The sequence below is a fragment of the Temnothorax americanus genome, unplaced genomic scaffold (genome assembly GCF_048541705.1).
Source record: "Temnothorax americanus isolate GAGA-0224 unplaced genomic scaffold, ASM4854170v1 Scaffold9, whole genome shotgun sequence".
Taxonomy (NCBI): domain Eukaryota; kingdom Metazoa; phylum Arthropoda; class Insecta; order Hymenoptera; family Formicidae; genus Temnothorax; species Temnothorax americanus.
This window is the reverse complement of record NW_027509812.1, coordinates 3,258,390-3,275,277: the sequence shown is the minus strand read 5'-3', so window position 1 is coordinate 3,275,277 and position 16,888 is coordinate 3,258,390. Positions and strand designations below refer to the sequence as shown.

Below are 16,888 nucleotides of genomic sequence, written 5' to 3'. Positions count from 1 at the left end.
AGAACCAAATAATTTTCAAGGAGTTACTCTTTACCCGTATTAATATTAATACCGATTCTATTGATTGGCGTCCGCGATCGGCATGCCTTTTTACATCGCGGTATTTCCAGGGTTACAGCTGCGGGCGAACCCGCTTGTTGGGTTCCGCGTGCGGGACGGAGGGTGGATATATAAGTCCGGGCCGAAACTTAACGACGTAATGAACGTCTGACGGAGGATTATTTATCGACGGCAACGGAGCAACGGAAGGGCCGAGCGAGGCATCGACCAAGGAGAACGGGAAGGAAGACGGACGACCGGCACCGTGGACAAAATTGGCACGGTAATTAGCGAGGGGCAAGGAGGCTGATCGCGGCTTCTTCCAATTGAAGCACACAATACCTCGATAAAATTTCTTTGCGCTAATTGTGACGTTGATTTGTCATTGATCGACATAATGCGTGTACGTATTAGGAGAGATAATGTGCGTACGAAAAAAGAAAGTAAGCTTTATAAAATTATGTAAAATTATAACAAAATATAAAAAAGAAACTTCAACGTAGACTTACTTACGACGTAATTCTATATTAAAATAAAAATAATTACTTATTTTCACATAAAAGATATGTATTCTTATTAAATAAAATTCATTGAAAAGATTTTTAATCTTGAAGATGCACTATTGGGTAAATCACGTTAAGTATAATTGAGTCACTAAAAAAGCTCATTGCAGATAGATTTAATACGACAATTCCTTCCTATAACGACAATTTCTTTATGGACACATCTATACGTGGTCAATACTCGTTCGAATCCGATCAACAAATCGGAGCGAGATAGCACCGACGCTTACCAGCCTTTAAATGGTAAAGGCAGGGATAAATTGTTTTGGCTCCGCCTCGTAGTAAAATAAATGATCACAAAGATACCGCCTGCTCGTTAAAGTCAATCCCGCGAAGGTGGTCTCCGGCCTCATCTTTCTTTTTTAGGATATTATTCGTTACTCGTGGCGTATAATTTTCGGTAAAACCGAACGCTAGGAAAGCGTAGAGCCTCGACAGAATTAATTAGTGACTGAGGAACAAACATAATTCGCGTTGGCGGACAATTAAAATCTCCCCGGATCACACTGAGAGGATTACACGAGATTTTTCATGAACAGTATTTCGGGCTAGGTAAATCAGAGGCTGATGAAAAATTGTATTTTCTTTGTTATATGTCTTCTTTTAAAAATTTCTTGTAAATTCTCAATAAAAATATAAAATTAATTTTTCTTTAACAAAGATTTAACTGATGGGCAATTATTTTTCTTTGAGTAACATTTATCTAATTAATTTTCGAAAATTACCAGTTTATTCGAAAAACTTGAAATTAAATAAAGAAGTAGCTTTCGTTATTCATTTACGTGTCTGAGCTTCTGATCGAAAGTTCTCATTCTTATCGTCAATTATCGTTAATATCTGAGAAACTCCTTTTTGTGAAAATATCCATTCTTGTATGAGAAAGAGCATATAAAAGTGTGGAATATATACAGTAAATCGTGTTTATATACTACAAACAAAGAAAAAATGTATTCGATTCTCTTGTAGGAGCGAGAGGGTTAACGACGGCGATTCTTTTTCTTATTCGGCGGCAACCGGCATCCCCGGTGTCGATCATTGGGCTCCTCGTACATCGAGGAAAGAGGAGGCTCAAGTAGGAGGCGAAGTAGGAGGAAGTGAAGTAGTAGGAGGATCTCCACCACCACCACCACCGACTGGCACATCCTGCGGGACTGCTCCGACGGACACCTGTAAGCACGCAGACTCCCCGCCGAGCCGGACGCACGGTGCACGCCGGGAAAGTTCGCCGAAATCGCCGCAGATCCTGAAGGATCCTGAGGCGTACTGTTTTCCGCCGATCTTAACGAGAGTGGTGCCTGGTGTGTCTCTACACGCGTGTTCCACGAATCTTTCTTCTTTTCTTTTATTCGCCCATTTGTGAGTCGCCGTCAACACCGCGCGAAGAGGAAAAATCTTATATCTGAGAAGAATTTTTGAAACGTCGCTGTTTCCTAAGATATCGGTTTTAATTAATTAATCTGAGAGCGATCCGAATACGTCTATTTCGGAAAAATTGATTGAGCTGGTTATCGAATGCTAAATATGTAACGACGTCGATGTAGGACTGACGATTTCGGAGTGGATATATATATATATACATATATATTATATAAACGAGATAAATGAAAAAAAAATTTTTCTTAGAATGTTTTAAAGAAAGTTTTCGAAATTGAAAACGTTTACTTTTTCCCTACGAAAAAGAAAAAATATTGTGACTTTTTAATAGTACCCGCGGCTATATAAAATGATGGACGCAATGAAGAGATCTCGAATGTTTGCGAAGCGAGTCACGGCGCATCGAGGGATGATCGGCGGTTTTTGAAAGCGCGGACACAGAAAATCGTCTTCGCGATATTCCCGAGACGGAGAGCGACGGTGTTAATTTTTTAGAATGCAAAACGAAGAAAGATGCGGATAAAGAAGCGAAGCAGTGCTAAGGTCTGGCTTCCGCTGCTCGTGTTGTTGCTGGTTCAAGATGGCAGATGTATAAAATGGCTGTGAGTACTCCACCAATTTATTTTTACGAATGTTATTCGTTTTTTTTGGCATTTCGCGTTACTCTTCGCATAATAAATCTCCGCGAGATAGAATTTACCACTGTGCCACGCATTTCGACATTCTCCGAAATGTCAAACGGATTAGCGCGGCCGAAACGGGGAAAACTCGTCTTATTGCGTAAGAATAATTTTTAATCAAAAATTTTTTTTAACGAAAAAAGTAGTCGCACTGGCGCCATTAAACGCTCATTTCAAGCTCAGATTTCTGCTCATCGTCATTTTTTATTTATCGCGATTTAATTTCTTTCGTTAGATTAAAATCGAGATTTTGAGTATAATTGCATCTGATAATTCAATTTTTCCTAATAATAAATACATAAATTTTAAAAACACTTAATAAAAAAAGACGTCTGCCCATTAGAGAAATCGTAAAAATATTTATAATTTCTTTTATTTAAGAAATAAGTAATCGAGAAAAAACAAACGTTGGATCTGATGCGTAATTATAGTGGCGAGCCAAAAATATATAGTTGTTTGCAGGCAATCTTCAATCATTCAAAGTAGAGACATTCGAGAAGTCCTCCTGTGAACCCTCGTGATGACGAGTCCCATTTGCGCTCTCACGTTCGCTCGCGGTGGCTCCGAACGAGTTCGAAGATTAATGTTGGCCCGTTAATGAGAAACAAATAGATTAGTGGCCGAGGGAAACGTTCGGGAGCGCATGCGGGGCGGAGACGTAGCCAGCCGATTCTCGCGATCTCGATCATTATTTTCCTTGGATCACGGATCGGGCGAGATTTAGGGGCGATTCGCGGCCGACATAAATTTCGTACTCTCGAGGAATAAAGATATCGTTGGTGCTGCTTTATGGGCTGCATAAATAGACGACGATGCTTCACGTTCGTTAGCCCGGCCAATACGTTTCGCAAATGAAAAGCGGATGATTACCACAGCGCCGGTTTTAGAGATACCTCGCCTCGCGGCGAATTTATCGCAGCGCTTCTTATTTTTCAGACCAGCCAGCCTTTTTAATTATCAGCAGTAGAAGTATCGGTCTTTTTACGCATTTTTTCATATCTTAAAGCAGAAACGATGTTTCTCTAATGAATTCATCATTGAGCCTTTTTTTCATGAAGAAAATACCTGAATCTTTTTCTTCAATTGTATTACCATCTTTAAACTACGGGAAACTTCCATGGTCTAGTCTCTATAGATTTAGCTGTTGTTGATCGTAAAATGATTATTGCACATACATATAAGGATCGATGACTAAAATAAATTAAATAATAACTACAAAACGACGAACGAGGAAGCTCATTATAGATTATTTTACTACGGGACATTATTATTTGTCTTTTCTTCATTTCTTCAATTTGCTCAGGACTCTTTTACAAGTTGTTTCTCTTCACTCTTTCTATCAATCATCCCTGCGCCAGGAATCGTTTCTCTCATCTGGAGTTGTGCACGGAAGACATCTCGTTAACATTCGAAACAGTGTGGCCGGTTGTCGGTTAACCCTCTTCCCCGGAGGGTTCCTCAATTTCTGATGGATATGTGTTAAATTGTCGTGCGATTTGTAGGGAGTTTCATCGCATCAGCGAGAAGGAGAGCGCGAGGTGAGGACCACCCTGACAAAAGGGGGTAGAAGTAGGAAAAGCGGAAACAGAGAGAAGGTTGAGCGGCGTTGGATGATGAATGGCGGAGTGATGGTGGTTTTGCGTGCAAAACCAAAATACGGGGGAATACGGCGTTAAGGGATGGAGGAACGGTACGAAAGGAAGATGATCAGGGAGTGGCACGAGGATGGTCGGGGGTGGAAGATTAGGGGTTGCCCGCAAAATCGTGATTTATAAACGACGCTTTCCAAGAACTCGACCCGGGAGCGAGGCCTCCTCGCGATTCTCTTGTTTATAATTATCGCGGCCGACATTGACGGATAATTTCGAAGGGTGATCCGAAATCTCGCTGCTTTTCCTTTGTGGCTTGAGCGGCCATCGATCCCGTTGTCTCAGGGAGCGTCCGGCAAGTGTTGGGCGATGATCTTTCTGCATTAAGGAGTGCCGGCATCAGACGCTATATCCAAAAACGGTAGAGTTTAAACGAAGAGAAACGATGTGTATTTTGAAAACGGAAACACCGATAATTTTCCAGGTTCAAAACTAAAAAAGCTTCGAACGAATCAAGTGTCAGAGATACAGATAAAGACAAACGAAAAAATTTCTTAAAAATATACCATCATTCTTACATTCCAAAGCATGGCAGTATTCCTGATACGATTCTCTAATCTTTTCACGATTAAAAATAAAGTGATGATCTAGTCAGGATGGCCGTCTTATGGGCTCATTAATCATCATCTGAAAGATCGAGGATCGTTGCTCGTGGCTTCGAGACGACGTCACGGATAGCATTCTTTCGCGGAGCAATCCGCGGCTCTTTCAGCGGGATCACGATCGAGGATCTCTTCGCCAGGATCGAGGCCAAGGATCGATTTATAATAATTTACGCGTAGCCCTCGACAAGCGCGCCCGCAGGGTCGCGCTGAATCACACGCGAGTCGCTATTTATAAGATCATTCTTGACGAAGCGATCTCTACAATGCATCGCTCGTAAATCACGCATTCTTAATGCGAGACGCGAGTTGGAGCAGCGGTGGATTGTATCGGTGGAACTCGCGTCCCACGCGACGAGATCTTAACCGCGCGTCTCGTTAATTTGTCACTCGGGACATCAATGTCAAAGAGATTACAAACAAATTGACGCTAATTGCGAAACAGACCGGCTCAATCAACGAAACGCGACACTGCGTGATTTATTAAGAGTAAAATATTATAAAAATCATTAAAAAGAACACGACTGATTTGTCGGGGCGAAAAATCGAGATGTGTCGAGTTTTGTGATATCTTCTTAATAATTTAACGAATAAATTATTAAGATGCGAATACGGATCTGTTGCGTTCGAATGTTCGTTCGGTTCAGGGCGGTGAAGCCCATTTCACTTCCTTTCTCATCATCCCGAATACGCTCCTGAACAGCTTCTCTTTCAGCCTCCTCCAAATGGAGAGACTCGTAGGCGCCCGCGTATTATCGGTCTCGTAAAAACTACTCTTTACGATTCCACCAGTCAAAACGAATTTCGAAAGTGCAGCCGGTCGATGGACCGTTTCGAAACGCGCGTCGCACCTTTTCTTTTCTTTTCTTTTTTTTTTAACGAAGAAATTGCGTCGAGCATTTTCATAAGAATGTCCCACCGTGAACGTCCGTGAACTTCTATCGCGGGGGCCAATGATCCTCGTGAAAACACGTAAAATAAGACCATCAACGGTGTGGATATCAAATTGTAAAATGGTACAAAACGTCATTATTTTTCTGGACGGTAGCGACCGTCTGAAGACCGTGGAAGATCGGAATGGGAAATCGTCTCGTGTATCTTACTCGCTTTACGTTATAAGGATAATCGTTACGCGCGAAATAATTTAGAATTAGTTCGTAGGCAATATATACGAACGATATATACTGAAAAAGATGTTTTTTTTCCACGTAACATAACCAAATTTTTGCGAAGAAGGACGAATATCGTTTCGATCCCGTGCGAAGTAAAACGAAAGAATGGCAATTTCGCCGGATATCCATCGAAATGGCACGATGCTCTATACATCGAGAAGCAAGAGGGAACCGTTAAAGTTGCCTATGACGAAGATAGTGAAGCGGCGAGGGATCGGCTAGCCGTGAGTCGTCCGCGTGATACTCATTCATTGTATTTCGTAAATTATTAGCTGCGTTACAATGGACAATTATATCACGTAGCGAGGCACTCCGTAAATCACATTGCTCGTTTCCACTGCCGTTGTATTTTACATTCTTATGAGATCTCGATAAATCCTTGTAACGAGGTTCATTTTATTACCCCGAGATATCTATCTTACAATTAGATGAATTATTCATGTCTTACTCAGTGCATTATTATCATCTTACTTAATCAGACTGACAGCCAATCTAACGTCACAAAATTTTATTCTACAGTAGTCGATTAATTCTGCTATAAAAAACTGCTATAAAAATATTTTATAACAGTAGGTATATGTTTTTCCGATCAAATACTTCGTCGCAGACGAACTTTTATTAATATTCCCAACGTTAGTTAATGTGTAGTACAATCTTAGAAATTCACTGAAAGTAAACTGCGCGATATCGCCTCGGGCATCGTGATTGGCCTGACGCTCTACGCGCTGCTGCTGATAATTAATTATCTGACGCGCGATAGCAAATAGTCGCGCATTCGTCTTTAGAGAGCGGCTCGTAAATTATTTGGCGCGCAAAGCTGCGGGCTGAGTAATGCATAACGCAACTTAAAATCGTATCTAACACCACATAAGTGGCTTGTCATGCGTTCTGCTGAACTCTGCCTGCCTGTTTGCAAGTGAGTAGATACTCACCGATTGCTCATTAAATATATCTCGCGTTCGACTGTCTTTCCGGGTGTTGAACGATCTACCTTGTTAAGCCTCGAAGTTACCCGTAGGAAAGATAGCTCAAGGGTGTGATAATTGAGGTTGAAGAGTCGACAGTTATCTTAAATAACAAACGAAAGCCTTAATTTATTGTCTTAACGTACTATTCAAAATGATGCCATTTCTTATGCTGCCTTAAAGCATAATATATTGCTCAAAGCGTGTATCTGAAACCATAATTGGAATCTAACGCGATGAAAACGCCCGACTGTGCTTTCTAATTTTCGACAAGTGAATGCTATCTCGTTACTCATTAGAATGTAGAATTTTAGAACATTACAGTGAAAGCAAAATCAGTTCTCAATGTACATATTTATTCACTCGGGAAAGATAACGCGACGTTGAAGAATGAATAAATACTTTGCCTTTCACCGAGTACTTAACATGAATCGTCGGGGAAAAAAAATAAAGTTAGCCTCATCCACGTTGGTGGCCGAATTTGTTCGAGATGACTTTAATTACTTTGCATTCGAACGGTCAATTAAGATATCAAGATGGTAATTGATCTTCGCGGTACAAAACACGGCACGCAACATTTATTATTTTGTCAGCGAATTATGCGCGAACTGAGGTTCATTAGTCGATATAGCCGGATTGCCGGACTCCGGAGTAATCATCGCGAACTGGCGCCTTAATGAGCTGATAATTTGGATCAGAAATTTATGGCTCATAAAGCGAGCGTCATGGAAATTCCTAGGTTGCTCGGAGAAATGTTTCTCCTTTTTCGTTTCCTCTTTTTGCGAACAAAAAAAGCTCGAGAACTTGCGAAGCTTTGCGCCCCTCATGCGTGCAGCTTTAACGAGCCGTGCGTGCGAAGAACGCGCGCACGTTATTCTAGTAAAAAGACATAATCTTTTACTGCCATTCTTATATAGAATACATTCTTTTTTCTCTTTTGCTTTGTCGCGATATATTGTTTTAGCATCGCAAAAATATATATTTATTTTAGAGGATCTGTGATCTGTGTGAATTAAATGTTATTTAATATACAGACCATAAGAATAACAAAAATCTAAGAAGCTAAGAAAATCAAGACGCAAGTTTGCAATTAATGTCGGGAGGAGAAAGGTGCTAGGCCTGTCGATAAGGACCCGGAAGGGGTCCAACCATCACGACGCTGCGGGTCTTGCGCGCAAGGCATCGCGATTTCACAATGGGTCGTAAAGCAACGCGAGTGCACGCTCGCGAGCGTTTACGCGGAAACTAGATTCCCCGGGTCGGGTCGTAACGCGAGCTCCGAAATGTCATCGGGAGGGAACGAACGAGCTTGCGGCGGCAACGGCGACGGCGGCGACGGTAATAACGAATTAGAGAACCGCGGGCTTTTGATAGGGTAATTCCGAGGGTAGGCTCCGTGACACGGGGTTGGCGATCCGGCCATTCCTAGGGTTGTTACGTCTAGACGCGGCGAGGCCGCGTGCACGGGTCATTTCGACTTTCAGGTGTCCGTAATTATTATCCCCAACTTGCGCTCTCTCGCGCGTTGCGAGCCGAGTTTCAGCCGCGCTAGCATTCATCCCGCGGCACTTAAACGCGAGCCCTTTTCAGCCTCTCGCGCCCTATAATTTTCGAAATTCACCCCCTGATTTACGACACGGCGCGGACTCCGAAAGAGGTGGATCGCTCAACTCTGTCGGCCCGATCATCCGACAGAGTTGTACATACGAGTGTTCCACCCCAAATTCCACGCTCGCATGTTTCGTTTCGGAATGCTGAAGGCGGGGAGAATCGAGACCATTTGTTCTAAAAGCTCTTTCATCTACGAGACCATTTGCTGTCGACTTTTCACATATATGCAAGATATAATCCTCGATAATTTGTGACATATTATGAGAAATTTCATGTCTATATCAAATATATTATATTTTTCGGATAAAAATGTACACTTGGCTTGAACTTTAACTGCAGTTTTAACTTTTTAGTAACAAATTTTCTAACGCATGTAACATCGCGTTTTAATTTTTCCTTCATAGTAAAGTTTTCGGTAATTGATAATCATATTTTTTTCCAAGTTGAAAAGAATGCGTATAGTCGCGTATATTTAGACGGAAAACGTTGTGTGTGTTTAGCGGCCTCGGTCGCCGCGGCGACTCGCATACGTGGACCAGAGAGGAGTGCACCAGCGCGAAGAGCGCTGGTCTGCTGGAGAGGAAGCAGGCGAGGGCATGCAGGGCCACGCCGGATGTGATGCCCGGTTTGGTGCAAGCCGCCAAAGACACGTCGACGGTGTGCCAGCAGGCGTTCCGACATCGCAGATGGAACTGTAGCAGCATCGAGCGCGCACCCGACTACACGCCTGAATTGCTTACAGGTTTGTTTGCGAAACCATATATTATCCTTCTAATACATTATTTCTTCCGAAAATTTTGTACGTTTTTTGTACCGTTTATGTTACAGTTGAATTCTCATTATCATGGGCTTCTAATAATAAAACATTGTGTGTGTGTGTGTGAATATGATTCGATAAGACATAATAAAATATTGTGTATAATGATTAAATAATATATCTTCATTGGTAGTGTGTTGAATAGCGCACTTTTTACATTGTTATGACGTTAATTTTTTTACGAGTATTCAATGTGTCAATAATTCTTGACAAAGTTGAAAATGATAAGTTCGTGTAATTCAGAGAGATCCTATTAATTACAAAAATGTATGCCGCGTCTCGAGAAATATCAAAGATGTGTTACGAAGGAAGCTAACAAGAGAAGAAAACGAGAAATTAGATTGCTCCCCTAAAAATTTGCTATTTTAGAATCAGCATTGATTAAAAACTCCGTTTTTTTTTGTTAAATAAGAAAATACGTTGCCCGTTGACTTTGCTCGTAATAGATTTATAATCGGTGATTTTGCGCGACGAACGGTTGCGAAGGTCGATGGAAGGGTTTCGATGGAAAATGTATCGAATATCCTTTGAGGAATTCCGACGTAAATAGGAAGTCCTGGCAGGCGCGCCTCAATTAGCGATCATTAACAAACCGTAGCTCCCCACGGTCTTCGTCCTCCCTCTTCGCGACCAGCCTCCGTTGGATTAATCGCTCGCGTTTCACGATGATTATATTGTAAATAAAAGTGCACCCGAGAGATCAAGATATCCTCCGTTAATGAGAAAACCGAGAAGCGCCAATAAGAGATACATCATACGACCACGAACGTAACGTTCCACGTTGTATTTTCCGTTCTCGAAGGTACATACGATAATCAGCTTTTCCTCTCAAGAAGATCGCAATATCTGATTTGACACATCGGTACAATATATTATATATTTAGCAATTTAATTGACGCGGCTTAAACTTAAAAAATTTGTACTAATTATATTGCATTAATTAACAATTATAAAACCAATTTTGAAAATTGCTTTTATTAATAAATATATATGTGAAGATATTAGAATGTGTTTAGTGTTTTAATGCAGTGCTAACGTATATATATGACTTTACTTTCTCGTGTATCGATTTAAGTTGCAATATATAGAAACTTTCTCATTTGTGTTTCTATTTCCGCGTTTTAACGAGCGCATTTATCATAGGAACGAGAGAACAAGCCTTCGTTTACGCAATGTCGGCCGCCGCCGCGGTTTGGCGACTCGCACGAGGGTGCGCTTTGGGGAACTTGGCGGCTTGTTCCTGCGCGATTCCACCACGAAGAGAACCACCTTCGCCGTCCGCGCTTATCTCGCCCTCATCCTTCACCACCATGTCCGTCTCTTTCGACACGCTGTCCGCGAGGAACTCCTTCAAGTGGGGCGGCTGTGGGGACGACGTGAGATCAGCTTCGAGGATGGCGAAGCGGTTTCTTCAAGGCGCATCGCCGCCCGGTACCGGAGGAACTGCCAAGTTCATGCACGCAGTCAATATGCACAACAACAGGGCGGGTCGAAGGGTGAGTGTTTGCGATATACGTATGCCGCGATCGATAAATAAGAAGAGCGTTAAACGTACAAAAGGTCTGAATTTCTATTAATAATATTAGCTATGTTTCCATAACTGTTTCTACTGTAAAATATTTTTTCATTGTTTCTGAAGCTCTATCAGTGAACGTTCTGAGAGGAATACTTCAAACCAAGATTTTTTTCTAAATAAAAAAATGAATCTAGCCGAGGAATTTATCTAGGATTTTATCTATTAGCATTCTTGGCACAATTGATTTTTGAAAGAAACATGATGTAATCGCGATTAACGCTTCGTACGACAGGCGGTCGAGCAATCCTTAACTTTGGAGTGCAAGTGCCACGGGGTCTCGGGTTCCTGCAGCGTGCGTACCTGCTGGCGCGGCCTGGGTGCATCGGGACCATCCGCCGCCGGAAGTCGTTTGCTACGCAGATACGCCACCGCGGCCGAGGTCAGGCCGAGATCCGGCGGCAGACTGCCGCCCCTGTATCACCACGATAATCTGCTCTATACTACCAAAAGTCCGGATTACTGTATACCGGATAAGAAGAAGGGGAGCCTCGGCACGATCGGCAGGTCAGACGCGTTATTTTCATGCAAACACAGGATGTTTTGTTTCTTTGGAGTTTTAAATAAAAAAATGTGTGAGACGCATGATTTTTCGATGACGACTATGATGTGCCTGGACATTGTACATTGAGGAGATACGATTTTTTTTAAATTTATCCAGCTTTATATCAAAATAGGAAATACGAAAGGGATGTTTTATTCTCTTTAAGGCGACTATGTTTTCAGAATGAAACTCGTTCGAGCTCGTAAATCAGGTTAATGTTGGTTCGTTAAAAACTCGCGTGATATATAAGCGCACAATATAAATTTTAGTTTCGATATGATCGCGATATCGAGCGTAAGTGTCGCGTAAAGAAAAGCATTTCGAATTGCATTTTAACGTGGCCGGCAGTGCACGAACAGGGATATTTATCAAGTCCTACTGAGCGAAACGATCTTTCTTCGTGCGACTACCGTCCATTAAAGAAGAAGCAACGAGTTCGAAGAACGTGACGAGTTCGCTTTTTGTGCGAACGCTGTCGATTATCGCGTTAACTACACCGTTGAAAGTATAACGGACGTATGGACAGCGAACGGTTATTTCCGGGTATTTCATAGTAACGTCCTTCTTGTCAAAAACAGGAATCGTTTTTGCTTCAAATTTCTAGATCCAAATAATCTTTTGATTTAACGAACGATTGAAAATTGAAAAGCAGAGTTTAGCTTTCGCGTTAATGGAGCGAAGATGTTCCTCTTGACCTCTCTTGATTCTCAACGAGAAAAAAAAAACGAGGACAACTTGGCAAGCAGAAAAGCGGTATGGCCGCTTCGTAAAGTGTGAAGGGTGGGCGTAAAGGGAGAGATACGACGTAAGGATCAGGCGACTTCTTTTTTCGGTAGCCGCGGGCTGGAGAACCTCCTTTCTTTCCTGACCACAGTGGTCATCTTTGTAATAAGTTGTTGCTCTTGCAATATGCAAATTCTTACTCCACTCGCAATGTATGTAGCTGTATTGAAAGAGACAGAAAGGGAGGGGGAGGGGCAAATTTAGTCGGAAATTGGTCCTTGACTTCGATTAAGCCGCCAGAAGTAGATTTCGAGGATCGATGTATCTTCTATGACTTTTCTTACGGAAATAGCACGTAATTTCGCTTCGCGAAAATGCATCGGCTAATAGCGTGCTCGGGCGATTTTATCGCACGCACTTTCCTAGCCTGTAGTCCTGCATGGTTATGGGCTGGCGGCGTGTAAAAGTGCGACGAAAAACCATTAACACCGCCATAACCGCGGGTTTTACGAGACGCCCAGGTCACTGCTGACTCGCGACTTCCTTTTTAGCCCGCTTATACTCATCTCCCAGTCGTAATCGAACTGTTCCGACGGTTATTTCGAGGTAGTATCGGCAAAGATCTCTTTTCCATATATTATTTTATATTATAAATTGCACTTTTTGTAAAAGTCGTTAGCAATCCTTCCTGGTCGCTAACGATCTATGAAAAACTGGCTCGAATAATTGCGACAGCCAATTTTGCTTCAGCAATGCAAACCTGTCTTTCCTTTTATGCTTCTCGTATTTTTCATGAACGTGAAATATGAGCCATAAAATGTTTGTTTCATTTTAGAGAAAATTGGTTAATTATACAATTAAGGAACAATTTTAAACAATAATAATTACAACAGCATTAATTCCTAATTCGTTAATCTTTTCGGGGCTTGATTTGACGACTACTCAAAAGAAAGATCTCCGTGAAGATCTATCGTTTCTGTTCGGATCTTTTTCTCGTAGTGTTAGCCGGAGGCGTCGGACCATATCGGGTGCTAATAAAATTTCCTTATCCTATTCCTTTCTTGTTGTCCCTAAGCGACGCGACGCCTAGCCACACGCGACGAATTTCTTCCCAATTCCCTCGATCTCGGTTATCCACGTCGTAGCCGGATAGCCAGGTTTATTTATGCGAGCGCACCGGTAATTACGTGCACGAGGCGAGAATGGGAGGAGGCCTCTCGGAGAGATAGGGCGCGTCTCGCCATCCCGACGACTCTCGGTCGTGCCGAACCTGTTCTCGAAACCGAATGACCAACGCGTGTTTTACGATGCCCTGTTCGACAGACTGTTCGCCGCGCTAATACCGTTACGACAAAACCCATTCACGCGGTCCTGTTGCCGTTTTCTTTTTCCGCCGCCCGAGAAGTGCTAATGCTAATTTTTGCTACACGTCGTTTCGCGAGTTAGCGCTACCGTTCGAAGAGCGCTTTTAATAAGACGTTTTATGATTTCTCGATCGTGCCACGAGATTTTTGATGAATGCGGAATATAGATATTTCTTCTCGTTGAATTGGATATTGAATTGACATTCGCGCATCTTTATCTTTCCTATTTCTAAGTTTGATATTCGGGAACAATAAAAAATTGTAAATTATTTAAGAAAACAATGAGATTATCGTATATTGGATCCTGCCTGTTTGGGTTGTATACTGTACAGGATATATTTACTAATTCATCATCAGCGCCGGCAAAGAAGGGCGCGAGCAGCATCCGCCCCGGGAAGAAGGGCGGCTTTTTGTAATACGGTGATTGCATTCGTCACGGATTTTCCGGCAACGGAAAGGATACGGCTCTCCATCGTCCTCAGATTATCCACGCCTCGCTCCGCGTGAATTAAGATCACCCACGGCATTCCGGAGACGATAACTGGAACCACAAGGCGCAGGAAGTGCCGGACGCACGTGGCGGTTCCGGTGAATCTTTTGTCTCGTCTCGGTCCATAAATCCGGTGCTCATTGTTCGCGTGTCTCACGAGATTTCGCATCGCAAGAAACGGCACGAAAGAGAATGCCCGCATATAGAGATTACGTATTGGGTGTAAATAAATCATAATAATTTTTCCTATAGCGTGACTAAAATGACCCATTATATTCTCGTTGTATAGATTTAGCGTTAAATCCGGCCGTCCGACTCTGATTCACCTGAAACCGAATGCGATTTTGATAAGATACGATTATATTACGTTGATGCAAAAGTATTGTCGCTTTTCTATTAAGTTTGATATTAAATGCAAAAGATTCATTTTATTAATTTTATTAAATTGGTGCAAAAGATTTGTCTCTCATACTCGTTAAATAAAGTTTAAAATAAAGTTACAACCACTTTTTTCCAATTAGAAATATTTCTATTTATATATGGAAAATTTCTAATTGGAAAAAAGTATTGGAAACCAGTGCTGCTAGTGGGTACAATTTTATTTTAAACTTTATTTGACAGGTACGAGACAAATCTTTTGCACCAATTAAATAAGATGTACATTTAATAAAGTGTAGAATCTTGTATTGAATTCCAAATGACAAGATTATGAAGCAATCTGTTGGTCTCGTCTCGTTCGATTTCGTCTGATCGCGGAAATTTAAACTCAGCTAACGCAAAACAGCCTTTTTCTTGATATTGTGAGAGCACATCCTTCGTACTATAGACGTGGACGAGCCTCCTCTTAGTTTCACGAGTGACCGGCAATCATTATAGATTATAGTTCATTAACGAACGAGCCAACTCTCTATTCTCCTTCGATCGTTTGACGCATATCGGCCTATCTAGCCCGGATATTAGTTTCTTTCGACGCGAACGCGATTTCGCATGTCGCTATCAATTCCGTGGTGAGATTTATCGCCGACACGAATAAGCATCGCGCGCGTTTCTGCGAAGCGCGACGTGCTTTTCTCGCTCTCCCCCCGACACGCAGCGACACATCTTCAACGGAATCCGATAATTTCGTGAGGGACGATTATCGCGAGCTCTAATCCGACGTTTGTCTCGGACACGCCGATATTTCATTCGCCGCGCGTTGATGTACAGCGTCAGGTTCTTTGGTCCACCACCGACTCGTCTCGCCGGTTTACAGCTTACAACCCAGTAATTATAAGCCCGCGTATAATTATACAAAGTGGGCGTGGCGAATGTTTATCACACACCGCGCTCCGTGTGGACCAGTGTTCCGCGTTACGACGTAAACGCTTCTCGAGATCCTTCCTTTCTTTTTCTTGACGCCGCGTAATTTACGCGGTAGTCTCGATCGCGCAAGGCGGTCATCTTTACGACGTCAGAGGCGGACGTTATGCAAATCGATTAATAATGGAGTCCGAGAGCCTTTAACGAAGTAACCGGAGGAGAAGTTTCGACGAGGCCATTGAAATAATACGGTCGGCCGCCTTCACGCCTCCCGCGGATCGTTACATTAATGTCTAGGAGACTGTTATACGAACTATGAAAGATATTAGATAAACACGCGTCGCGCCTGCGAGTGCGCTAATTACGCGCGTTTTATCTCCGAAAGAAACGAGAAAGATACCGCTGTCTAATTATGGCAAACATGAAACTTAATCCGTCCGTAATATCCGCCCCGGTATAATCGCGATAAAGTATAACGGCTGTATCGATAATAAAAAAGTTAAAAACATTGCCGTTAAGAAAGTACTGTATACGAAAATTAATTTAACAAATTTTCATTTTTAGAATGTAAATGTTTTCGAACCGCATTTTCTCGTTAAATTAATTTTAGAAGCTTGTAAAAATTATAGTCTAGACTATATAATTTTTCTAGGAGGCTAATTTTCTGCGACTCTACGGCGATCTCTACGACAATATCCGACTAATTACATTTTATATAATCTCGATTAATAAGAAATATCATCAAAGTTAATATTTTTCACTCGTAACCAATATCACGAGACGGGAAAAAATTCTCTTGCAGACAGTGTAACGGCAGCAGCTCCGGCTACGAGGGCTGCGAGTACCTCTGCTGCGGCCGCGGCCACGTGACCAGGACCGAGGAGATTCTGGAGAGATGCGACTGCAAGTACATCAGCTGCTGCTACGTGAAGTGCAAGACATGCAGGCGGGTCGTGAAGACGTACGAGTGCAATTGAGAATGTACTTACGTGGATCCGCGACAATTGGCGACAATTGCCACACGAGTGACGCGACGGAAATGCGACTCCGCTCGAAGAAGAAGAAATTTTGCGCCTGCGAATGCGTCGCAAATTGAACGCTAAGCACAACATTAATTAATTTTGCGAGAAGCTCGCGCGTGACAGTCGCGAATCCCGATCCGCGACGGATAATTATTTAGGCGATAAATTATTTACCGTGAATGTGTACGACTCTTTCTCTTTCTCTCTCTCTCTCTCTCTTTCTCTCTTGCGTGGCGGTACGTATTAGAAGAGTTATCCATACCGTGCTACTTGCTATTTATTCGATGTGTGTGCGTGTATCGCGGCGGACGATGGCGAATAAGCGCGTCCTCCGGTCCTCCCGACTCGTGGAGTTAAAATGTGTAAATCGACGTCGTCGTCGCGAGACCTCGAGAACGTAG

The 16,888-nt window shown here is 42.4% G+C and overlaps 2 protein-coding genes across 6 annotated transcripts in view; one reads left to right on the top strand and one right to left on the bottom strand.

Annotated features, from left to right (window-relative positions):
- The window catches only part of LOC143908001 (EF-hand domain-containing family member C2), a 33,605-nt gene that overhangs the window by 10,043 nt on the left and 6,674 nt on the right, over window positions 1–16,888 (bottom strand). Inside the window, exon 16 of one of the 5 annotated variants that reach the window (XM_077425197.1) lies at window positions 3,099–4,651. The exons of 1 other annotated variant lie outside the window; for it this stretch is intronic. The gene's annotated coding sequence lies outside the window, so the exon portion shown is untranslated. Of the gene's footprint in view, window positions 1–3,098; window positions 4,652–12,922; window positions 14,493–16,888 lie in introns of those variants that run through there. 3 more of the 5 variants (XM_077425198.1, XM_077425195.1, XM_077425200.1) reach the window with 3 other exon arrangements.
- Window positions 1,584–16,548, top strand: LOC143908014 (protein Wnt-11b-1). Its single transcript, XM_077425242.1, has 5 exons — window positions 1,584–2,578; window positions 9,156–9,397; window positions 10,616–10,968; window positions 11,281–11,552; window positions 16,268–16,548. The coding sequence occupies exons 1-5, from the start codon at window positions 2,490–2,492 to the stop codon at window positions 16,440–16,442; spliced, it is 1,131 nt and encodes a 376-aa protein (XP_077281368.1). The 5' UTR covers window positions 1,584–2,489; the 3' UTR covers window positions 16,443–16,548.

Bases quoted from the DNA above. Each gene is read 5' to 3' on its own strand.
- LOC143908014 (XM_077425242.1), top strand. From the start codon at position 2,490: ATGCGGATAAAGAAGCGAAGCAGTGCTAAGGTCTGGCTTCCGCTGCTC. The intron at 9,398-10,615 runs GTTTGTTTGCGA...CATTTATCATAG, and splicing joins CACGCCTGAATTGCTTACAG to GAACGAGAGAACAAGCCTTC. The intron at 11,553-16,267 runs GTCAGACGCGTT...ATTCTCTTGCAG, and splicing joins AGCCTCGGCACGATCGGCAG to ACAGTGTAACGGCAGCAGCT.